Source organism: Primulina tabacum, chromosome 12, assembly GCF_025594145.1.
Source record: "Primulina tabacum isolate GXHZ01 chromosome 12, ASM2559414v2, whole genome shotgun sequence".
In the NCBI taxonomy this organism is placed as follows: domain Eukaryota; kingdom Viridiplantae; phylum Streptophyta; class Magnoliopsida; order Lamiales; family Gesneriaceae; genus Primulina; species Primulina tabacum.
This window is the reverse complement of record NC_134561.1, coordinates 33,396,283-33,422,003: the sequence shown is the minus strand read 5'-3', so window position 1 is coordinate 33,422,003 and position 25,721 is coordinate 33,396,283. Positions and strand designations below refer to the sequence as shown.

Here is a 25,721-nt window from a genome sequence, read left to right as displayed (position 1 = left end):
CTTTATTCCCTGAGTGTTTCTGATGCCTGTTCTGCAGTCTAAGAAAGAAGCAAGAAACTCATAGTAAACAACTTCTACTCGCAGATGGACAAACTTAAAAAAAATAAAAACCAAAGTACACACTAAGAAACTGAGAGAGCAATAACCTGACTGCTCCATAAGAGACCACCCGGAATCGAGGGCGCTAGCTGCTTGAGCTGATCAATCATCAAAGCTACCAGAGGGCTCACTACAAGCGTGACTCCTGGAAATACCAAAGCAGGCAGTTGGTAACAAAGCGACTTTCCAGCTCCCGTCGGCAAGACCAGCATTGTGGAGTTCCCATTAATCACCATCTTTATTGCATCCAACTGACCATTCCTAAATGACGTTAGAAAAATGAGTTTTGTACACATTTAAAATCGATTAAATAATTCGAACGAGTTACGTTGTCAACAGAATTATTTCTCGATTACCAATTAGAGTAAATGAGAAATTAATTGAGTTCAAATTTTATATGGTGAAAAGATTGAATCGAAAATATTATATATATATATATATATATATATATATTATATATATAAATGGTCGTGTGATTTCATATTAATGTGACGCCTCTTGGACTTGGCCGAATGGCCAAGTTGTGATTCATTAATTAATGAAATGATGACATGAAGTGGTGCATCATTTCATGAAGACTTTTCACTTTCTATAAATAAGACCTCCCACATTTCATTTATTGCACCAACTTCATCTCTTCTCTTCTTTCTCTAATTTAGTTCTTTATGCGAATTTTTAAACACTAGCGCTTAAAGTTCAAATTTTCAAGATATAAAATATTGAGTTTGAATTTTCTAATCTTATACGCTTAAATTCGAACTTTGAAATTAAATTTGAGAGTTGTCTTCTAGTTTTGAATTTTTTAAGCATTTACACTTAAATCCAAGTTTTGCAAGATTTAAACTCTTGGAATTGGATTTTTAAGTTTAACGCTTAGAATTCGAAATTAGAAAGTTTGCATACCATCTTGATAGCGTTCTAAACATTTCAAGTTCGTGTGACTTTAAAATTTGTAGTGCTACTATTTTAAAGTCGTAGTCGTTGTATCTTGGGAAACGAATTGTCAACAACCGTGAGCATCGGGGCGGGGCAATATCGTTTTAAGGAAAAAGAGTCAAACTCTTGCCTCGACTATTTTCTCCTAGCCATTTGGTTCACCCATTTATATTCATTGATTTCCCAAGACAAAAGAATACCATACCAACAATCTTAAAACGATATTCGAACTAAAATGGCCTCAACAAGTACAACGACGACTCCAACTGTCCATCATGGAGAAAAACCTGAAAAGTTCCATGGTATTGATTTCAAGCGGTGGCAACAAAAAATGCTCTTCTACTTGACCACCTTAGCTTTGGCGAAATTCCTCAAGGAAGATCCACCTACTGTTGATGAAGGAGAACAAGATACTCAGAAGAGGGCAGCCGTTGATGCATGGAATCATAGCGACTTCCTATACAAAAATTATATCTTGAATGGACAAGACAATGCACTATACAACGTGTATTGTCAAGTGAAAATGGCAAAAAGAATTGTGGGAGTCACTTGACAAAAAGTATAGATCTGAGGATGCCGGCTTGAAGAAATTCATTGTCGGACGATTCTTGGATTTCAAGATGATTGATTTCAAATCAATTATGGCCCAAGTGCAAGAGTTACAAGTAATTCTGCAAGAAATTCATTCGGAAGGAATGACCCTTAGTGATTCATTCCAAGTGGCGGCCATGATTGAAAAGTTGCCTCCTATGTGGAAAGATTTTAAGAAATATCTCAAGCATAAACGCAAAGAGATGAATCTTGAAGACTTGATTGTGCGCCTAAGAATTGAGGAGGACAACAGGGCATCCGAAAGGAAGGCCGGAAAGAGCAATTTTGAGGCGAGAGTAAATTTGGTGGAACAAAACACTAGCAAAAAGAGAAAACACCAAGGAAATGGTCCAAAGAAAGGAAAGGCCAAAAAGTTTAAAGGAAATTGCTATAATTGTGGCAAGCCTAACCATTTGGCACGAGATTGCCGAGATAATCAAAAGAAGTCAAGGGACCAAGTGAACATCACCAAAGATGAGAAATTGTCAAATGACATGACGGATCTCATGATTTCTGTTGTTGTGTTTGAATCCAATCTAGTGGACAATCCAAAAGAATGGTTCATCGATACAGGAGCAACAAGGCATGTTTGCGCCGAAAAGGAAATGTTCTCTACCTATACCCCGATTAGTGGACGACAACTCTTTATGGGTAACTCTACTACGTCAAAAATCGTGGGACTTGGAAAGGTGGTGCTCAAGATGACATCCGGCAAAGAATTAACTCTTATTGATGTGCTACATGTTCCGGACATCCGAAAGAACCTTGTGTCGGGATCAGCACTTGTTAATGATGGATTTAGACTAGTGTTTCATTCTAGTAAATTTGTACTATCTAAGAATGATATGTTTGTAGGAAAAGGCTATCTAGAAAAGAGCCTTTTCAAACTGAATGTGATGAATGTACTTCGTAATATTGAAAGCAATAAAAGTACCAATTTTATTTACTTGGTTGAGTCGTGTGGTTTTTGGCATGATCCTTTGGGTCATATAAGTTATAATTCATTACGTAAGCTAGTAAATTTAAATTTATTGCCTTCAACTGACGTAAACAAAAAACACAAATGTGAGATTTGTGTTGAGGCAAAATTTACAAAGGCCTCGTTTCCATCCGTGGAAAGAAATACAACTCCTCTAGAGTTAATTCACACTGATTTATGTGATTTGAAGTTTGTGCAAACTAAAGGAGGAAAAAAGTATTTCATTACTTTCATCGATGACTGCACAAGGTATTGCTATGTCTATTTGCTACGTAGCAAAGATGAGGCTCTCGAAGTGTTTAAACACTATAAGAATGAGGTTGAAAACCAATTGACTAAACGAATAAAAATTATTCGTAGTGATAGAGGTGGAGAATATGGAGCACCATTTGACAAATTTTGTTGCGAAAGTAGCATTATTCATCAAACTACTGCACCATATTCACCACAATCAAATGGTATTGCTGAAAGGAAAAATCGCACTCTTAAAGAAATGATGAACGCAATGTTATTGAGTTCAAGATTACCCCAAAACTTGTGGGGGGAAGCAATCCTTTCAGCCAACTACATTCTTAATAAAATACCACACAAAGTTAAGGACGAAGCTCCTTATGAATTATGGAAAGGCCACAAGCCTTCCTACAAATATTTAAAAGTGTGGGGGTGTTTGGCAAAAGTTGAAGTGTCAAAACCAAAACAAGTAAAAATTGGACCAAAGACAATAGATTGCATATTTATTGGATATGCAAATAATATTAGTGCATATCGATTTTGGTATATAAATCTGAAATAAGCGATGTGCATGAAGGAACAATTATTGAATCAAGGAATGATGTCTTCTTTGAAACAACATTTCCTTGTAAAGAAAATAAATAAATAAGTTCTCGAAAAAGGACTTATGAAACTACGAGCAGTGGAGTTCAAGAAGAACAACAAGAACCACGACGTAGTAAGAGGGCTAAAACAACAATGACCTTTGACCCTGATTTTCTAACTTATATGTTGGAAAATGAACTAAGGACAATTAGTGAAGCATTATCAAGTCCTGAAGCCCCCTTTTGGAAGGGGGCAATGAACAATGAGATAGAATCTATCTTGCAAAATCATACATGGGGATTGGTTGACCTCCCTCCGTGAAATAAACCATTAGGATGCAAGTGGATTCTTAAAAGGAAATACAAGACCGATGGATCTATTGAAAAACATAAGGCTAGATTAGTAGCCAAAGGATATAGACAAATGGAAGGTCTTGATTATTTTGATACATAATCGCCAGTGACGAGAATAACATCTATTCGAGTATTGATAGCAATTGCATCATTACATAATCTAGAAATACATCAAATGGATGTGAAAACGGCATTCCTCAATGGTAAACTTGAGGAAGAAATATATATGGAACAACCCGAAGGGTATATGGTTCCTGGACAAGAGAAAAAAGTGTGTAGACTCGTTAAGTCATTATATGGTCTTAAACAAGCGCCAAAACAATGGCATGAAAAATTCGATAAAACTATGTTGTCAAATGGCTTCAAAATTAACGAGTGTGATAAATGTATTTACATCAAAGGCACACCTGAAGCATATGTGATGGTATGCTTGTACGTCGATGATATATTAATTGTGGGAAGCAATATTAATATCATCAAGACTACTAAGAAGATGATAACAAAAAAACTTCGATATGAAAGATATGGGAGAAGTAGGTGTCATTTTGGGAATAAAAGTCACCAAAACATCGGAAGGACGTGTTTTGTCGCAATCTCACTATGTTGAGAAAATATTGGAAAAATATAATGCGAATGATATGTCCTTGATCAAAATACCTGTAGATCCAAGTTTGCATCTTTCCAAAAATAAAGGTGAACCCATATCTCAATTAGAGTATTCGAAGATCATAGGCAGTCTGATGTATCTCATGAACTGCACTCGTCCAGATATTGCTTATGCTGTAAACAAACTTAGCAGATTTACAAGTAATCCTGACAATGATCATTGGAAGGCATTAATAAGGGTACTTAAATATTTAATATACACCTTAAATTATGGATTACAATATACGAGATATCCCGCGGTCCTATAAGGTTATAGTGACGCAAATAGGATATCTGACACAAATGATTCAAAATCCACAAGTGGTTACGTATTTACCATTGGTGGTGGGGCTATATCATGTAAGTCTTCTAAGCAAACTTGCATTGCTCGATCCACAATGGAATCGGAATTTATAGCTTTAGACAAAGCTGGAGAAGAAGCCGAGTGGCTTCGAAATTTCTTAGAAGAAATCCCTTGTTGGAATAAGCCAGTGTCCTCAATAATAATTCATTGTGATCGTCAATCAGCAATTGGAAGAACACAAAATACTATATATAATGGTAAGTCTAGACACATCCGTCGTAGACATAATACCATAAGACAATTGATCTCTAATGGCATTATCTCCATTGATTACGTAAAATCAAAGGAGAATCCAGCGGATCCACTTACAAAAGGTATACCGAGAGATCAAATGAATTGTCTATCAAGAGGAATGGGATTAAAACCCCAAAATTAAATCTTGTAGTGGATACCCAACCTAGTTGACTGGAGATCTCAAGATCTAGGTTCAAAAGGGACAACTAAATTACAAGATTGGTAGAAACACCTTGGAGAAATCTCCTAGCTATTTCTATGATAAGTGGTGTTGCCCACAAAGGGGTATGAGGCTAAGTTTTACCTTTAATGATTCCTAAGATATACTAATACGTATGTTGGAGTATAGTGGTATACTCTCCTAGGAGATCACCGGCATAAGTGCGAAGTGTGGCCGCTTCAAATATGAAAAGCACTCGCGAAACCAAGAGGTGTCCATGGCCGAAATGGACCCAACAGTGATAACATAATGAAATATTAGAAATGTTATTGTGTAAATATAATTGTCTTGGTTTACACAAAATGGCGAATAGTTCAAGTCATCACGTCCACTAATTGCCAAGTAAATCCGATTATATCTTACTAAGGAAGGTTCAAAGCCAAAAGCTACCTATCCTGATGCAATAATATTTTGCTAGAACGCTATTTGTCGAGTCAGCATAGTCACATGCATTAATTTTCATTCATGTGGGAGATTGTTAGAAAAATGAGTTTTGTACTCATTTAGAATCGATTAAATAATTCGAACGAGCTACGTAGCGAACGGAATTATTTCTCGATTACCAATTAGGGTAAATGAGAAATTAATCGAGTTCAAATTTTATAGAGTGAAAAGATTGAATTGAAAATATTATATATATATATAATTATAATATATATAATATATTATTATATTATAATATATTATTATATTGTAATATTATATAATATATATAAATTAATAAGTAATTATAAGCCGTGTGATTTCATATTAATGTGACGCCTCTTGTGGACTTGGCCGAAAGGCCAAGTTGTGATTCATTAATTAATGAAATGATGTCATGAAATGGTGCATCATTTCACGGAGAATTTTCACCTTCTATGAATAAGATCTTTCACATTTCATTCATTGCACCAACTTCCTCTCTTCTCTTCTCTCTGATTTAGTTCTTTATGCGAATTTTTAAGCACTAGCGCTTAAAGTTCAAATTTTCAAGATATAAAATCTTGAGTTTGAATTTTCTAAGCTTATACGCTTAAATTCGAACTTTGGAATTAAATTTGAGAGTTGTCTTCTAGTTTTGAATTTTTTAAGCATTTACACTTAAATCCAAGTTTTGCAAGATTTAAACTCTTGGAATTGGATTTTTAAGTTTAACGTTTAGAATTCGAAATTAGAAAGTTTGCATACCATCTTGATAGCGTTCTAAACATTTCAAGTTCGTGTGATTTAAAATTTGTAGTGCAACTATTTTAAAGTCGTAATCGTTGTATCTTGGGAAACGAATTGCCAACAACCGTGAGCATCGGGGCGAGGCAATATCGTTTTAAGGAAAAAGAGTCAAACTCTTGCCTCGACTATTTTCTCCTAGCCATTTGGTTCACCCATTTATATTCCTTGATTTCCCAAGACAAAAGAATACCATACCAACAAATGAATCATAACTATGTGTCAACTTCAACAAATTCAACAAATTCTTTTCGGATGCCTCATTTCTCACCTTCATCACGGCCTCTACAATCAGTTCATTATCATCAAAACATAATCCAACTTCCCCCTCTTGGACATCCACAACCAAACCTTCTTCATCAAAAGCCTCACAGTCTTCTCCTCCAACTCTTCTGATTTCTTTAGTTTTTCTATTAAATTTCCATCGCCTACTTGATTTACTGAAGCTGTTCTTTTTATTCACATATCTGAACTTTTTCCTCCCGTAGCCGTTAATATTAAGCTTCACAAAATTGCCTTCACTTACACATTTAGGCCTTTTCATGGGCAGTGCATCAGGAACATTACCTCCTATCAAATTAAGGCCCTTCCTTCCTTTTCTCTTTGCCATCCCGTTAGCAACAGGTTCAACATTAAATTCTTCGAAATCTGCACTTCTGTCAGAACAACCTTGACCTTTTGTCTGAACCAAAACATCAGCCTGAAAGTTAAGATCTTTACCCCTTGAGCTCACTAATGAAGCAAATCTGGATGTGCAGTGGCCTCCAGGAAGGAGGAACTCCGAAGCATTCTTGTAATTTTGAAGGTTGTCTGGTTCCTTTTTCTGTAAAGGTAAGTCGGAAAACAAATTACGCAAGATTTGTGGCTGGGCTTCGAGCGGATCTGATTTAGATGTATTCGAGTCCCAATCCGGTTTTGATTTTGAGCTTATCCTAGAGATTTTGGGATTCAAAATTAGCCGAGAAGTGGTAGCTGCGGAAGCTGAGATTTTGGTTCTCGCTTTGGTGGAAGACAAAAGGGTCATCAGAGGCTGCGTCCGCTATTAGATATTAAATAGATCAAGTTAGTTAGATGAGTTAGTTAACCAAGTTAGTTTACGGTTAATGGAGAAATGTGATCAAAACCAACTGTGAGACTCATTTTTCATTCATTCAGAAATAAAAACTTTCTTCCGCAATATGGTATCAAGAATGTATAGCCCTTCAATTTTTCTACCCTTGCCAATCATCCTTTGGGTCAGGGGTTCCTGGATAATGAATAAATCATGGTAGAAGGATATCACATACTTTTTGTCATCAAGAAGAGAACTCACCGATAAAAGATTGAACTTGAATTCCGGAACATAAAGCACATCCTTAAGCATCAGGGAACTATTAAGTCTAATGTCACCACAATACTTAGCCCTTATGGAATCATGATTTGGTAGTGTGATCATCGAGCTATGCACTGTTTTGTATGCTTGAAAAAGTGACGGATTCGAGCATATATGGCGAGATGCTCCAGAATCAACAATCCAACATGTGGGTGAGTATAAGCTTCTAGGTTCAGATATAGATAGACAAATACCTGTGGGATTATCAGTAGGTGGATTATCAGTAGAACCAAAAGTGGATAAGTGCTGAGTAAACATAGCCATCAACTGCTCAACTTGAGCTTTGTTAAAATTCTGAAGCATATTCTGTGATGGATGAGGTTCAGGACTTGAAATTTTGGACGGCCCAGATAGCTGGTTGGCAACTGCATGAGAATATTTGTTTGGAGCTTTGTCCTTTAACTTGTATCGCGGAGGATATCCGTGAATTTTGTAACAAGTATCAATCGTATGTCCATGCATGTTGCACTTGGTGCAAAAAGGCCTTTCTCTTTGTATAGCTGACTGCCCTCTGTGGGGAGCATGCCGCTGGTGTTGTTCATTCTTGATGGCAAATGCCATGCTTCCCACTGAATTGTGCTCTGCACTTTGTGAACCTAAAGACCTCTGACGCTCCTCTTGCACAATTAGGGAGAAAACTCGATTAATGGGTGGAATGGGATCAATCAGTAAGATCTGGCTCCTGACTTGAGCCAAGGAATCATTTAGACCCATGAGAAACGCCATCGTATAATCCATGTGAAAATATTCGTCAATTTTCTTTACACCTTCACAAGTGCACTTGCCACAATTGCACATAGGACGAAAGCTTGTCAATTCTTCCCACAGCGTTTTGAGTTTTGTGAAATATACACTGACCGAATCTTGTTCTTGACGCAAGTTGATCAGATCACACTTTAATTGAAACACTCTTGGACCATTGCTCTGTTGAAAACGTTCTTTTAGATCTTGCCAAATTTCTGCCGCCGATTCAGCGAAGAGAATGCTAGCTGAAATTTCTTTGGAAACCGAATTCAGAATCCATGAAACAACAGTATTGTTGTTTCTAGTCCAGTAGATGAGAAGATTAATTACTATACTCTACGCAGCTTCGGCTGTCTCGCTTTTGCCTCTACGTTAGCTGCTCACCGTGATAAGATATCTCCTCGAGCACGTCCATGCATCTTTCTGGGGTATCCTCCAGGGGTAAAAGGATACAAATTACTTACCATCGACACTCAAAAGTGTTCATCTCCAGGGATGTTGTCTTCCACGAGTCGACATTCCCCTGTCACTTGGGTACATCCCCCACAACAATTGATCCTTTTCCAAATGTGGTCATGCCGAAGGATTTAGATTCACCATGCCCTGAGATTACTAATCCAGAGGCTCCAGATTCCAACCAAATACAGCTGATCAGCAACAATGACCAATCCACCAACGTGCCTCGCACTTCGTCCAGAGTCACAAATCCTCCGTCATATCTCCGTGACTATCACTGCAATTTGTTGCATTCTTCAGCACCTATAATCTCCAAATGCCCCTATCCACTAAGTGCTTGTGTCTCTTATGATGCTCTCTCTCAGTCCTATAGGAATCTAGTGCTCAATGTATCCTCACAATTCGAACCTCAATTTTATCATCAAGCTGTCCAACTTCCTCAATGGCGAGAAGCAATGAAAGCTGAACTTGATGCCATGGAGGCCAACAGCACTTGGACAATGGTCCCTCTACCTCCGGGTAAACATGCTATCGGTTGTCGTTGGGTCTACAAGATCAAGTACATGTCAGATGATTCTGTTGATCGACACAAAGCACGGCTTATGGCTAAAGGATACACGCAACAGGAGGGTATTGATTTCTTTGAGACGTTCTCACCAGTTGCCAAGGTAACCACCATTAAAGTTCTTCTTGCACTTGCTGCCAACAAGCATTGGCATCTCACACAGTTTGATGTAAACAACACATTTCTCCATTAACCGTAAACTAACTTGGTTAACTAACTCATCTAACTAACTTGATCTATTTAATATCTAATATCCGCCGTGGAACCGAGGTGGTTGGTGGACCACGCGGCGGGGTGGAGGAGATGTGAGATCCGGCGGAGTCTGAATCGGAATCCATCGGAAGATCAACCGAGTGCCGCCACTGGTTGCATACACATCTTCCCGCCAATGTTATTATATAAACTTTAAATTCTTTGACATATTTTTTTTCAAAATATTATTTGACATTTTTAATCAATGGATCATTTAATATAATTTAATTTTGATGATAATTTTTTTGCAAATAACTTAATTATATAATTTATCTTTTTTTAAGATATCGTCGATCGTTGGTAATTATTTGATATCAAGATTCCGATTATTCGAACATGTCTTGTTGATTTATTATAAATCAAATTTTTTTTGTTGTAAGTGATGTGTTACATCTCCGACAAATTTTTTGAGTGTTCGAATTTATAAATCATAAGAATATGGCTTCAATTTATTAATAAGTTTCATAAAACTCTTTTTGAATCCATCTGTTTTTGCCGACAAAATCTTCGCTCAAAATCAAATAATATATATGGGGTATTAAGAAAAATAATGTTGATATTTACCTTTCATTTTATATAATCTATATTTCATTATATATATATATATATATATATATATATATATATCAAATTTATTTACAAATCAAATGCAAATAACAAAAAATTGAACTTAAATATTGATAAAAGATTGATCATTTGTAACATTGGTTTGGTGCCGTCGCTTGGTGAATTTGTACACAATTTTTTTTGTTTAAAAAAAAATTGCTATATTTAAAATACATTTTGATATTTAAATACATTTTGATATTGTAAGTAATTCTATTTTGACTGAATTTATAGATTTAGAACCAGAAATATCCATTATTCAGTGGAGTGTATTCAATTAGGAGTTTTGATGATTTTTAATGATTTTTTCTAATGATAGAATTTTATGGATTTGATAGATTTTTATTGACTTTTACGGAATCTCACAGATTTATAAACAGATTTATGTGGATTCGTGTAAACTTTTTTGCAAGATTTTTATAGACTTTTGTGAATTTTTTTATAGAATTTTATAAATTTTGTACTTAATTATAAAATATATTTTTTATTAATTTCTTTGAACCAATAATTAATTGACATATATAACATATTCAGTTTGAAATATTTTTTCCATATTTATATTAATAAATAAATTTAATTATTTAAAAGTTAAATAATTTAATATTTACATGTGTATATATATGGGTTTGTATGCATGTTTGTAAAATTTTTAAAATACATCAATTGATTAATCTGTAACCTTGTTTTTGAATTGATAATATACATGTGAAAAGAATATTATTTAACATTGTATGGATATAATTTCGTATAAAAATATCATAGCTTACATATTAATTAAAAATGCTAAAAAGAATTTAAAAAATAATGGTTTTTGCGAGGTTATTCAATTATTATTGTAAGGCCCGAGAATTTTATCCTATTAATCTGAAATGATTTGGGGATAATTGATATGATTATAGACGGAAAGGATCGGACCGGGAAAGACAAGATAATGCATGAAAATGTGCGAGGAACAGTAGCCCTCGCGCATATGCGCGACGTGGGCAGAGGACCTCGCGCATATGCGCGAAGTGAGTCGCGCATATGAGCGAGCCTGTAAAAGCCAAGTCCAGAGGACCTCGCGCATATGCGCGGAGATGAGTCGCGCATATGCGCGAGCTGCCGAGAAGCTTATCCACGAGACCCGTAGGTCTCGCGCATATGCGCCGATATTAGTCGCGCATATGCGCGAGACGTGCAGTAGGCATACCGAGCCACTTGGCTTATTGCATGTTACGTATGTATATATACATATACATATGTCTAATCTTCAGAAATGAAAGAAATCGAGGAAAAAGAGAAAGAAAAGTGTTCGAAGCATAGACTTGCGACTTTTACGATATCCGTCTATCCGATTTTGAATCTGACTTCGGTATTGAGTTCCTATCGACGTAGGCTACAACTGGACGTAAGTTTTGCTACGTTTTGATATGTTTTGAAATTATGGTATTGTCAGAATCTGATAGGATTCATATATGATGTTCTTGACATGTTAGACATCGTATAATCGAAATCGGACTGAAGAATAGATACCATATGAAATTGTTATGATTTTCAGAGTTGAGTTGATTGAGATTTGATATCAGAATTGAATTGTTATCAAATATGAGATGTTAGAATTGATATCTGACTGATATGGTAGTGCTGGATATATTGAAATTATGACATCATATTGTTGAAACAGAATTTGATTGAATTCTGATTATATCCAGTATTGATTGAGTGGTGTATTGATGCCGTACCCTCAATATTGTTATTGTCAGATTGAATATTGACAGGCTTTGAGTTCGAGACTTCGACAGAGTCAGAGTATCAGAAAGAAAGGTATAAATTAATGTTGAGTTGGGATTGCACAACTCGAGTGAGGTTTGACTCGAGTTTCCCTAAATCACATACTTAGTTTATTGCATTGATATTTGTAATTGATGAGATTAATGTTTGTAGTCTATTGATTTATAGCCACTGCATGTATTGACTACTGATTCGCTAGTCATCGGCTGATTCGCCTAGTTACTGTATGCATGTATTGACTGCTGATTCGCTAGTCATTGGCTGATTCGCCAAGTTACCGGCTGATTCGTCTGGCTATCGACTGATTCGCCTAGTCCCTGACTGATTCGTCTAATTATTGGCTGATTCGCTTAATCCTTGACTGATTCGTCAATTCTGTGGCTGTTTCGCCCAGACACTGGATATAGGAATTATATCGATGTCGTAGGGTTGAGTCATTCCTATCGACTGAGATTCGATATAATTCTCAATATTCAAAACCGGGATCCCTAGATTAGGAATGAGTCGAGTCTGAGACGACGCGTTGTTTGAGTCAAGTCTGATACGACTAGTTGATTTACAGTTTTGATATCATACATGTTTGTTGATTGGCTGTATGTGAATGATATTTGTTATATGCTTTTGTATATGTTTTTATATGATTCCATGTTTACATTGTTTATACTGGGATTTATTCTCACCGGAGTTATCCGGCTGTTATCTTGTTTTGTATGTGTGCATGACAACAGGTGGGACAGGTTCAGGGTTGAGAAGATGAAGAGAGATCGTGATTAGAGTGGAGGCTCCGGACTTGGATTAGATATAGGGTTAGACACGTGATATTAGCTGTTAAACCTTAGTTGAATAAATGTATGTGATACAGGACTTGTACTTTTATACTGAGATGTATATACGTTTTATTTCACTATGTTTCGCATTTTAAAAAAAAATTTAGACCCTGTTTTATAATTGATTAATTAGTCCCAATAATGATTAAGAACATGATTAGCGTCCGGGTCCCCACAACAGGTGGTAACAGAGCGATAGATCCTTTAGATTGAGATAGAAGCTAGTGAGCGGGGTAGATTAAGTTTTCTTTCTTTACTTGTGATTGCTAGCATGCTTTACTGCTTTATATAATACATGTTACTTGACTTATCTGATTTGATTGTGTAATATGTATTATTGGGAACGAATTTGAACCGATTCTCGATCAGCAGTAAGATGATCGGAGGAGGGAACTGAAGTGAAACATGTTTATTGGATTGGGTTACTAATCCATTTGATTATTAGATATGCCTCCTCGAAGAATACCAGAACAGGGTAGCACATCGAATCCTCCAATGGATGTGACAGCAACTCCGATGGAAACGTTATTGAAATGGTTTCAGTCATTCAAACCACCGACACTGAAGGGTACTGAGACATCAGTTGAGTGTGAAAGTTGGTTAGATAATATTAAGATGCTGTTTGATTCACTGGAGTACAGTGATGAGCGCCGAATTAAATTGATTGGGCACCAATTGCTTGATGTTGCAAAGAACTGGTGGATTACGATGAAGAGGGCCTTGGAACAGCGAGGTACGACTATTACTTGGGATGTATTTAAAACTGAGTTTTATCAAAGATTTTTCCCAGTGTCGTACAGGAAAGACAAGGGGGCGGAGTTTGCCAATTTGAGACAGGGTCAGCTGAACATTGAAGAATATGTGACCAAGTTCTCTACCCTGTTGAAGTTTGCTCCACATGTGGCTGAAAATGACGAAGCCGTTGCTGATCAGTTCATCAATGGCTTGAATCCCGATATATTTACATTGGTGAACAGAGGGCGACCGAATAACTTTGCTGATGCCATGAATAGAGCAAAGGGCGCTGAAGCGGGCCTGATAAGGCAGAGAGGAGCTGCAGATATTCCTCCCGCACCGAGACCACAGCAATCACCTCCCCGATTCGAGAGTGATAGTAGCAGTGGTGGAAAGAAAAATTTTCTGAAGGCTAGAGGAAAGCAGTTTAAGAAGTCTGGCGGCAGTTCTTCTAGCTCCAGTGGTTCCAAACAGAGTTATACCGGAACTTACTGCCGAAATTGTGGAGGGAGACATTCCACTGAGCAATGCCAAGGACTACTTGGTAGTTGCCACTTCTGCAAACAACAGGGACATTTTGCCAGAGTGTGTCCACAGAAGGGTTCTCAAGGATCCCAGAGAACCGAATCATCTGGATCAGCGGCACAGTGGAGTAGAAGATCAGCTGCTGTTCATTCATTCCAACCAGCACCATCTTAGTCACAGCAGAGGCCAGGAGGAAGTCAGATAGTTGGCCAGCCTCCTAGACAGCAGGCCAGAGTATTTTCTTTGACCGAGGAGCAGGCTCAGGAAGCACCAGATGATGATGTTGCAGGTAACTGTTCTTGATGTAGTTATCCTGCTTTTGTATTGATGAATATGGATGCTTCCCATACGTTTATTTTTAAACGATTTGCATTGAGTTATGCATTACCTGTTGAGTTTTGATCTACTGTAGTATATCTCTTTACTGGTTAGGGAGAGTTTTTATAGCAGTGAATTCTGTAAAATATCGTACACTACAATAGGATGAGAATGAGATTGAGTTAGATCGTCTAGTAGATGGTATTGTACTAGTGTTGTCTGATTTTGGGATTGCATTACTGATATTGATATGCTGATCAAGTACAGAGCTACCCTAGAATAGTTCCAGAAGATGGTGAGAATCGGACCTGAGATGGCCAAAGGATGAATATTGTACGATAAGGATTCTAAATTGAGAATTCCTTTGATAATCCGTACTATCTATGACTCGATTATTACAGAAAGGAGTAGAGAGACTCCTTATGTATTCAGTTGATTTACTGAAGTTGAGTATATCATTGGCTGATTTACCAATGATATGAAAGTTATTGATGTTTTCCCCCAGATAAGACTTTAGATTTGATTTCAGTCAGAAAGATTGATTTTAACCTTGACTTGATATCATAAATTGTGAAATGGTGAATCCTGATTGAGACAGATTGCATTCAGGTTATGTTATATCTGAAGATGATGTATCTATTGATTTTAGCAGAATTAAACCGTAATTAGTGGGCCGAGATGGATATCAGTGTTTGATATTTGCGGTTTTATGAGTTAGCAGATCAGTACCGATGAGTGATATTTTGAATTTGATTGAATATTGCTGTTATTCTGAATCCGTGTTCGAATCAGATAGTAGACAGTGGGGGAATTTATATTGTACAGTCCGACCCAGAGCTGATTTTGAAATATAAGCAGCTCAGAAAGTTGATCAGAATGTACAGAACTAGATAGCGAGGGTTCGAGCAAGACATCGATCCGAGTATCAGGTTCATGACAATGTTCTGTATGTAAATAACTGTATTGTTGTGCCAAATGTTTCGGAGTGAAACGATAGATACTATCAGAAGCGCACAACATTCGATTTAGTATTCATCCTGGTGGCAAGAAAATATATATAATGATTTGAAAAGACAGTTTTGGTGGAAACAAATGAAAGCTGATATTGCTAAATTTGTAGCCAAATGTCTGAATTGCCAACAGGTGAAGGCTGAGAGGAAGAAACCCGGAGGATTTTACAGAGTTGGTCTATTCCTGAAGAGAAATGAGATCACGTTTTCATGGATTTTATAATGAAGTTACCAAGATCCTCCCGAGATTGTGATGCGATTTGGGTTGTGATTGACAGATTAACCAAATCCGCATGCTTTATTCTGTACAAGATGACGTACAGACATGACTAGATGGCTGAGATTTATGCCATAGAGGTGGGTAGACTGCAAAGAGTGCCGAACTCGATTGTAGCAGACCATGATCCTCGGTTTACATCGTACTTCTGGCAGAATTTACAGCAGATTTTGGATACGAAGTTATATTTTAGTACTGCATATCATCCATAGACTGATGGATAGTCTGAGCAAACGATCCAAACATTGGAAGATATGCTGGGAGCAGCAGTGCTTGATTTTAGCACTAGCTGGCAAGATATATTGCCACTTGGTGAGTTTCGTACAACAATAGCTATCAGACGAGTATTGAAATGACTTCTTTCGAAGCGTTGTACGGAATGAAATGTTGATCCCCTCTTTATTGGGATGATATCTCTGAGGTTCCTGAGATCGGACCTGGCATGATCAGAGATATGACTGAAAAAGTGAAGCTGATTCAGAAGAAAATGAAGGCAGCCCAAGACAGACAAGCCAATTGTGCCAATGTCCGATGACGACCGTTGGTATTTGAAGCTGGAAGCCGAGTATTTTTTAAAATTTCACCTTTCAGTTGAATTGTCAGATTTGGCAAGAAATGGGAGTTGTCTCCACGATAGATTGGGACGTATGAGATTCTTGAGAAGATAGGAGATCGTGCCTATCGACTAGCTTTAATCGCCTTCATTATATGGGATACATGATGTTTTTCATATTTGTTCTTGCGAAAATACCTGTTTGATGCTTCACATGTCATCCAACCAAATGAGGCCGAGTTGGATGAGACATTGAGTTATTTCGAAAAGCCGATTCAAATTCTTGATCGAAAGGAAAAGTAGCTCAGAACGAAGATTATTCCACTTGTGAAAGTTCGGTGAAGTTAACCTGGCATTGAAAAAGCTACTTGGGAGACTGAGTCTAATATAAGACAGAGGTTCCCAGTTTTATTTCACCAAGGTGAATTGTTTACTTAGCTTCTTCTATATACCTTCTTATGATATGATTGATTGCCTGTGATTTCGAGGACGAAATCATATTTTAGGGGGGGAGAAATGTAAGGCCCGAGAATTTTATCCTATTAATCTGAAATGATTTGGGGATAATTGATATGATTATAGACGGAAAGGATCGGACCGGGAAAGACGAGATAATGCATGAAAATGTGCGAGGAACAGTAGCCCTCGTGCATATGCGCGGCACAGATGCGCGCATATGCGCGACGTGGGCAGAGTCGCGCATATGCCCGAGCCTGTAAAAGTGAAGTCCAGAGGACCTCGCGCATATGCGTGGAGATGAGTCGCGCATATGCGCGAGCTGCCGAGAAGCTTATCCACGAGACCCGTAGGTCTCGCGCATATGCGCCGATATTAGTCGCGCATATGCGCGAGACGTACAGTAGGCATACCGAGCCACTTGGCTTATTGCATGTTACGTATGTATATATATATATATACATATTTCTAATCTTCAGAAATGAAAGAAATCGAGGAAAAAGAGAAAAGAAAAGTGTTCGAAGCATAGACTTGCGACTTTTACGAAATCCGTCTATCCGATTTTGAATCCGACTTCGGTATTGAGTTCCTATCGACGTAGACTACAACTGGACGTAAGTTTTGCTCCGTTTTGATATGTTTTGAAATTATGGTATTGTCAGAATCTGATAGGATTATATATGATATTCTTGACATGTTAGACATCGTATAATCGAAACCGGACTGAAGAATAGATACCATATGGAATTGTTATGATTTTCAGAGTTGAGTTGATTGAGATTTGATATCAGAATTGAATTGTTATCAAATATGAGATGTTAGAATTGATATCTGACTGATATGGTAGTGCTGGATATATTGAAATTATGACATCATATTGTTGAAACAGAATTTGATTGAATTCTGATTATATCCAGTATTGATTGAGTGGTGTATTGATGTCGTACCCTCAATATTGTTATTGTCAGATTGAATATTGACAGGCTTTGAGTTCGAGACTTCGACAGAGTCAGAGTATCAGAAAGAAAGGTATAAATTAATGTAGAGTTGGGATTGCACAACTCGAGTGAGGTTTGACTCGAGTTTCCCTAAATCACATACTTAGTTTATTGCATTGATATTTGTAATTGATGAGATTAATGTTTGTAGTCTATTGATTTATAGCCACTGCATGTATTGACTACTGATTCGCTAGTCATCGGCTGATTCGCCTAGTTACTGTATGCATGTATTGACTGCTGATTCGCTAGTCATTGGCTGATTCGCCAAGTTACCGGCTGATTCGTCTGGCTATCGGCTGATTCGCCTAGTCCCTGACTGATTCGTCTAATTATTGGCTGATTCGCTTAATCCTTGACTGATTCGTCAATTCTGTGGCTGTTTCGCCCAGACACTGGATATAGGAATTATATCGATGCCGTTTAGGGTTGAGTCATTCCTATCGACTGAGATTCGATATAATTCTCAATATTCAGAACCGGGATCCCTAGATTAGGAATGAGTCGAGTCTGAGACGACGCGTTGTTTGAGTCAAGTCTGGTACGACTAGTTGATTTACAGTTTTGACATCATACATGTTTGTTGATTGGCTGCATGTGAATGATATTTGTTATATGCTTTTGTATATGTTTTTATATGATTGCATGTTTACATTGTTTATACTGGGATTTATTCTCACCGGAGTTATCCGGCTGTTGTCTTGTTTTGTATGTGTGCATGATAACAGGTGGGACAGGTTCAGGGTTGAGAAGATGAAGAGAGATCGTGATTAGAGTGGAGGCTCCGGACTTGGATTAGAGATAGGATTAGACACGTTATATTAGCTGTTAAACCTTAGTTGAGTAAATGTATGTGATACAGGACTTGTACTTTTATACTGAGATGTATATACGTTTTATTTCACTACGTTCCGCATTTTAAAAAAAAAATTAGACCCTGTTTTATAATTGATTAATTAGTCCCAATAATGATTAAGAACATGATTAGCGTCCGGGTCCCCACAATTATACTATGATCATAGTATGAGGACGTTTGAGCAATTTAGCCCCCATCGTCTAGTGGTTTAGGATAATCAAGCAACATTTTTTTGGATCATCTTTTATTATTATTGAATATTACATTAATTTGTATAAATTATAAATTAAAAATCACAAAATCAATTCTAAAATTCAACATTTCCTATGATATTAAAATAAAAAATTATTAAATATACAATTAGCCAAAAAATGAAAAATTTGAAAAAATAAAAGATGAAAATATTTATAGAGATGCACTTTAAAAATTTGAGAGAGTGATGTAAATAGATGAAAGTTAGAGAAGATAAGAAGAGATGTGATGTGAAGTGACATAGAAAGAAATAAATAGCTTGTGTTTGAGATAGAAGTTTTAAAAATCCATCCAAATCTTTGGTTGAACTAAATACAATTTTTAACAAATTATAGTTGTACCTTAGGCTTTAATATTTGTATGTTAAAGAATTCCACGAAGTTATTAAAAATCTATTGAAATTTTGAATACCTATAGACTTTTATAGAGTTTTTAAAAGTCAATGTTGAATATCACTTGACTTTTAAAACTCTATGAAAGTCTATTTTCAATACCATTAGACTTCTATAGAGTTTGTAAAAGTCTTAATTGAATACATCTAGACTTTTAAAATCTACAAAAGTCATTAAAAATTAATAAATCTCTTACATTGAATACACATGTTAGTGCTAGGGTGAAATATGTTATTATTCATTTTAACGATCAATATCGTACAATTGAATGTCGAATTCAAGATATTATTATTAGACGAACCGCTATAATATGTACGTAGAATAATTTATTGGTTTGTGTACAATTAGTCATCGTAAAATAAAAGTATTAACATTTCTTTGAGCACAAATTCAAGTTATAAACTTTTGATGGACTAATACACCAAAATTATTTTTCCTCAACAATTTCAAAACGAAAACATGATATTTTCAAGAGATAAATGGTAACACTTTTTTTTTTTTTTTTTTCATTTTTTCAAATCTTAATACTTAAATAATAATAAGTCTTTTGTGAAAGATCGTGAATTGTTAATCTGATATGTATTTATAATAAAAATTAATATTTTTGATATAAAAATTATATTTTTCTTATGTCAATTCATATCATATTGTAGGTCTCTTGTGAGACGGTCTCACGAATCTTTTTTTGTGAGACGGGTCAACCCCACCGATATTCACAATAAAAAGTAATAATCTTAACATAAAAGTGATATTTTTTCATAGATGACTCAAATAAGAGATATGTCTCATAAAATACGTCTCGTGAGACCGTCTCACACAAATTTTTGCATATTGAAAATTCATTTCACGAAATTAAACTGCGTGATAATTTTTAAAAATTATATATAAATATAAATTATTCTTAACAATTCCATTTGGACGAAAAATTCATCCAATCAGCGTCAACAAACGACAGAAGAAGGGATATTAGTATTACCATGGCAAAAGAAAATTTTCAGAGAACGAATGAAAGATGGCGATTGTTTACTGATGGGAGTATTATTTCTCTACTACTGTAAGCTTTTTCAACAACCCTTCATTATTTGTATATTGAAATTTGTGTTTCTCATAAAGGCTTGCTTTATTCCTCTTTGTTTTATCTGATAATTTTTCTTTGTTTTTTTTGTTTTTTACGGATTGAATTTGAGGGGAGACGTATGATGGATTTTGATTAGTTATTAGTCTGTTTGGGGTGCGATAATTGAAGTTTTTGCTGATTTCTTTTGGTGGATTTCGCATTTTATGGGTTTTTGGATTTTAAGTGGAAATACTCGAAATTTGTGGTTTGATTTTGGTGAAGAATGGTGGGTTTCGTTTAGGTCGTGAAGGGAAAGATGGGTTTCTAATTGGTCGATCGGTGCGCTTTTAGACTTTTGATATTTGGTTCAAAGTGGGTTTCTGGTTTGGCACTGTTGATTTTATTATTTTATTTTTGCCTGGGTGAAAAAAGGGTTCTTTTCCCTTTTTTTTTGAAGAACATGTAGATAATGCAAGCTGGCTTTGGTTCCTGAAGGATTGACGCGTATTTCAGCCACTTCAAACTCAGAAAGATCTTTCTGAAATTGGATTAGAACCTCGCTGTCTGTTGTTGGGTCAGTAGTTTGATTTTGATAACTTTTGAATTTGGGTTTGGGAGTCAGTATTGAAAGAAAGATTCAATGCCTCTCTGTTGATTTTGGTAGAATTTTTCGTTCTTGAAGTTGAATTTTCCATCATTTATTGCCTGTTTTGTCGGGGATAAATTTTGGTTGATTTGTTCAAAACATGATCAAACAAATTCTCGGAAAGATTCCCAGAAAGCATTCAAAGTCTGTGGGAGACTCGAACCTCTCTTCAAGTTCTTCAACTTCTTCAAAGAGAGGTGATGGAGGGAGTAAACGATTAAGCACTGCAGTAGATGAAGTTATTTCAGCCCCTTTTTCGGCTTTAAGTACTGGGAATCATTCAGAAGATAGTTTTCTTCGAGATAAAAACTTGAAAATAAATGGAAGTTCTATCTCCGGTTCATATGAAGCATTGCCGAGTTTTAAAGACACCTCAAGCTCTGAAAAGCAGTTATTATTTATCAGAAAAGTGAAGATGTGCTGTGTGTTGTTCGACTTCACCGACCCTACAAAGAACCTTAAGGAAAAGGAGATCAAGAGGCAGACCCTGTTAGAGATAGTGGAGTATATAACATCTCCGAATGGAAAATTTACAGAAACTGTAATGCAGGAAGTTGTTAAGATGGTATCTGTGAATATATTTCGGGAATTCACTCCTCAACCAAGGGATAACAAGGTTATAGATGGTGTTGAATTGGACGAGGAAGAGCCTGCCATGGATCCTACATGGCCTCATCTGCAAGTTGTGTATGAATATTTGCTCAGGTTTGTTGCTTCACCAGAAACTGATGCTAAGGTTGCCAAAAGATACATTGATCATTCCTTCGTTCTGAAATTGCTAAATCTTTTCGACTCTGAAGATCCTAGAGAGAGGGAATATTTGAAAACCATACTCCACCGTATCTACGGGAAATTTATGGTTCACCGGTCGTTTATCAGGAAAGCCATCAACAACATTTTCTATCATTTTGTTTTTGAGACAGATAAGCATAATGGCATTGCTGAATTTCTCGAAGTGCTTGGTAGTATAATCAATGGATTTGCTTTGCCTCTAAAAGAAGAGCACAAACTCTTTCTTGTCCGGACATTAATTCCTCTACACAAACCAAAATGCCTGGCCATGTATCACCAACAGCTATCTTATTGTATTACACAATTTGTGGAGAAAGACTTGAAGCTTGCTGATATTGTTATTAGGGGACTGATCAAGTATTGGCCAGTCACTAATAGCTCTAAAGAAGTTCTGTTTCTTAATGAGCTGGAGGAGGTTTTAGAAGCGACACAGTCACCTGAGTTCCAACGGTGCATGGTACCTTTGTTTCACCAAATTTCACACTGTTTGAGTAGCTTACACTTTCAGGTATGTGTTATTTATATTAGCCCATCCCATCTCTTCTTTTTTCTCCATCTTTTTTCACTCTACGCATATGTTTTCCAGGCTTTGGCCTTATGTTCGGTTTTATATAAATTTCATCATGGGCTTATCGTAAATTCTTTGTAGGGTTTTGTATATATTCTTCTGAAGAAATAACTATTGCATCTGCTAACAATGTGGCGTAGCATATTATGTTCTCTCAAAGATTACTATGATTGTGGAACTTAGTTTACGGTGATCATATTGTCTTAACTCCGCAACATGACCTGTTTAGTTTAGAGGATTGACTGAACCATACTTTTTTGTGTAAGTAATTGCCATGCGCATTGTTGAGAGGATCTGATATGAGGGAAACGGTTTAATTCTGATTCAGTGGCAACTACATTATTATATAAGGTTCTTTTTTTTGTTACTTTTTGTTGGGAGCTGATGTGTGTGGTTACAAGTGACGAGTGACTGTTTGGAAGCTATAACTGAGTTTTTTACTGCTTGCATTTTAAACGATGCAGTGAATAAATTATTGTTCTGTTTGACTCTTCATGGTCCAAGGAATAAAGGTTGCTTGTGGTAAATTTAATATTTGTGAGTTGTGACAGCTGTGATGCAGTATCACCGATGCTGTTTATATAATTTTTCTCATTCATTCCCTCTGTAACAATGTATAATGGAATAACCTTAGCAGATAGAAGCTTTTGGAATATTATGTGCAAGGTGGGCGTGTTCAAATTTGAACCATTAATTTTATAATGATTTTTGCACACATTTGGCAGTGGTCCCAAATGGGCCTTTTCCTTTTAATTACTTTGTAATACACTTTGATTCTTAGAATGAGTTTTGTTAGAGAAGATGTCCTTCAAAATGCTTATGCTTTTAAAAACAGTTTTTTGTAATGTTTGGTTTGCTTAAAATAGCCAGAAGCTAGATTGTAGAAAATGTGACTCCTGGGCTTTTGTTTCTACTTCTTCAAAATACATTTATGATATGGCAAATAGTATTTTTCTAATGTTTTAACTATTAAAAGCAAAGGAACTTTTTTCCAAATTGTGGACCTTAAGCTTCAACTTGCTGCAATTGTGTTGGAGAATTGTCACGCTCAAGCTTGGAATCATTCTTATTTCTAGCTGAGTTTATTTAGACCTGTGATAAGTCAGTGACGGACCAATATATGTTATCAAGTTCATAAGATTTAGACTTGTTATACTTTGTTGTTTTGGTAGGCCAATTGAGTTTTCAACATGGGGATGTAGATCAGTTCTGAGCATGTGGCCATTGTTTCGGATATGTTGAGATGGAAACTTATATGTTTTGACTTGATTATTTATTTCTTCACCTTATTTCGTTTTTTCAAATGGAGAACAATGATAACATCTCTGCCTTATGTGTCCCTAATAGCGTCTTTCCGTCAAGAGAGATAGGCATTGTCCTCTGAAGTGAAATAATGCATGAAATGATATTTTTGTGTTTATCACATTAACAGGTGAAAAACCAGAGGCCAGGGAACATTTTATTTGGTGTATACCATGCAATTTAAGAAGCATACGTTTCTCTTTTAGCATAAATGTTTATTCCACGTGATCCTGTTATTTTTGGCTGCCTTCTAGATTAGTAGACTTGTTTCTAGATAAACTGCGTGTGTTTTGTTAGGGTCTATTAAGTGATAACATTTTTTGGTGCAAAATGATGTTATGATTTCGATCAATTTATAGTTTATCTATAAGGTAAAGAAAACCTTTTTGATAACTCCAAAACAGCAGTTGAAATTCTCCTCCCTCATCTCGTAAGGCAGGCTGTTGTCAACTAGCATGGTCACGAAAATGGGGCAGCAGTTAGTAGGAGTCACTTGCTGTTCTTGCTTGAGGTGATGGTTGACCTCTTGTTTCCGTATTGTGACATTTTCTACTTCTATTGGTCTTGGGGGCATAAGAGCAGCTATTTCATATCCTGTAAAGTCAGTAGTTTATTTTTGACAGGGGAATGGGAACTTTCGTTCACAGGGACGAGAAAAAGGCTGATTAGTCTTTTTGAAAGAAACTTGCTAGCATGTTATGTTAATGGTAGAGCCGTCTTAGATTCTCGTTTTACTGATTTCTGCACTTTGAAAAGATTACATGGAGTCTCAGCCGATGGTACCATTAATTTGTCTGATCTCTCTCTCTCTCTCAGATTATTTTATCAAATTTGGAGAATAGAATCTTGTGGGTTACCAATAAATTTACGGGTATTTCTTCACTGTCAGGTGGCGGAGAGAGCTCTGTTTTTGTGGAACAACGATCACATTGACAGCCTCATCAAACAAAACCGCAAGATCATTCTGCCTATCATCTTTCCCGCTTTGGAGAGAAATGCCAGACACCACTGGAATCAGGTTGTGCACAGTTTGACACTAAATGTTCGCAAAAACTTGTACGATCACGACCCTGACCTATTCAAGGCGTGCCAGATCAAGTTTCAGGATGACGAAGCAAAGGAAAACGAGAGAAAAGAGAAACGTGAATCCACGTGGATACACTTGGAAGAGCACGCCGCGAAAAGGGCTGCGAGTAGTCAAGCTATTCTTGTTCCTCGAACCGGGGCAACTTAGACGTAGGAGAAAGATGTACATCCTTTCACTCCTATTCGTTCGCCGCCTTTAAGTTGAATTATTGCTTGGGTTTCTCTTTTTCAGTGTTTTGTTTTAGTTGAGTAAATCCGTTTGATAGTAAGATTTAGCAGTTGGGCGCTACTTTTTAGTTGTTCAGACATGGTTCATGACTCTGTTGCTTATATAGCAGATGAGCAGTACCAGATTGTTTACTCTTCCATCTTAATGTGTATAAATAAGCATCTCAATATGTTTTAACATGCAGAAATATGATGACTATCTTTGTTTGTTCTCATTTTCATGTTTTGTATACCAAGTGTTGTTAAATTATATTTTAATTAATATTTGTGTTGATAAATAGTCAAGAGTAATAAATATTAAAATTTAAAAGTTCATTGTATATATCAACATCACGACAAAGAAATATAGGGAAAAAATAAAATTATAAAAATAAAAAAGCGAACTAAAATTGAAATTTGATAATTTATAAAACCAAAACTACAAAACAAAAAATAGTTCAAAATCACAAATTTTCCCTAAAAATCATCTCTAAAGTTCTTAATTTCTATATAATCTATTGGAATTCAACCAAAGTCTACATTAGAAATATACAGAGAAAATCATGTGTTAATAAGATGCAAATATATCTTCATTTATACGAGACATTTTGGGTAAAGTCTAAAAATAAATCTACGAGAACTTAAGCTTAAAG

At 36.2% G+C, this 25,721-nt stretch overlaps 3 protein-coding genes across 4 annotated transcripts; 2 read left to right on the top strand and 1 right to left on the bottom strand.

Moving 5' to 3' along the window:
• Positions 1–8: 8 nt before the first annotated feature.
• On the bottom strand, positions 9–10,062 carry LOC142521420 (uncharacterized). The gene is made up of 3 exons (XM_075624624.1): positions 6,718–10,062; positions 147–360; positions 9–38 (listed from the first exon to the last, which is right to left on the bottom strand). Exons 1-2 carry the CDS (start codon positions 7,468–7,470, stop codon positions 325–327), a joined length of 789 nt encoding a protein of 262 aa, XP_075480739.1. The 5' UTR covers positions 7,471–10,062; the 3' UTR covers positions 9–38; positions 147–324.
• On the top strand, positions 8,976–12,421 carry LOC142521421 (uncharacterized). Its single transcript, XM_075624625.1, has 2 exons — positions 8,976–9,686; positions 12,184–12,421. The coding sequence occupies exons 1-2, from the start codon at positions 8,976–8,978 to the stop codon at positions 12,193–12,195; spliced, it is 723 nt and encodes a 240-aa protein (XP_075480740.1). The 3' UTR covers positions 12,196–12,421.
• A 7,907-nt stretch (positions 12,422–20,328) lies between these two features.
• LOC142521473 (serine/threonine protein phosphatase 2A 57 kDa regulatory subunit B' theta isoform-like) lies at positions 20,329–25,304 on the top strand. Of its 2 annotated transcripts, XM_075624680.1 has the most exons (3): positions 20,329–20,464; positions 20,925–22,413; positions 24,665–25,304. In XM_075624680.1, the coding sequence occupies exons 2-3, from the start codon at positions 21,214–21,216 to the stop codon at positions 25,007–25,009; spliced, it is 1,545 nt and encodes a 514-aa protein (XP_075480795.1). In that variant the 5' UTR covers positions 20,329–20,464; positions 20,925–21,213; the 3' UTR covers positions 25,010–25,304. The 2 variants fall into 2 exon arrangements, with proteins under 2 accessions (XP_075480795.1, XP_075480794.1); XM_075624679.1 differs by lacking the exon at positions 20,329–20,464 and having other exon boundaries at positions 20,474–22,413.
• The last annotated feature ends 417 nt before the right edge of the window (positions 25,305–25,721 follow it).

Coding starts and splice junctions, on each gene's coding strand:
- LOC142521420 (XM_075624624.1), bottom strand. CDS start 7,470: ATGACCCTTTTGTCTTCCACCAAAGCGAGAACCAAAATCTCAGCTTCC. Junction 361..6,717: donor TTGTAGAGGCCGTGATGAAG/GTGAGAAATGAG, acceptor AACGTCATTTAG/GAATGGTCAGTTGGATGCAA.
- LOC142521473 (XM_075624680.1), top strand. CDS start 21,214: ATGATCAAACAAATTCTCGGAAAGATTCCCAGAAAGCATTCAAAGTCT. Junction 22,414..24,664: donor TGAGTAGCTTACACTTTCAG/GTATGTGTTATT, acceptor CTTCACTGTCAG/GTGGCGGAGAGAGCTCTGTT.
- LOC142521421 (XM_075624625.1), top strand. CDS start 8,976: ATGCATCTTTCTGGGGTATCCTCCAGGGGTAAAAGGATACAAATTACT.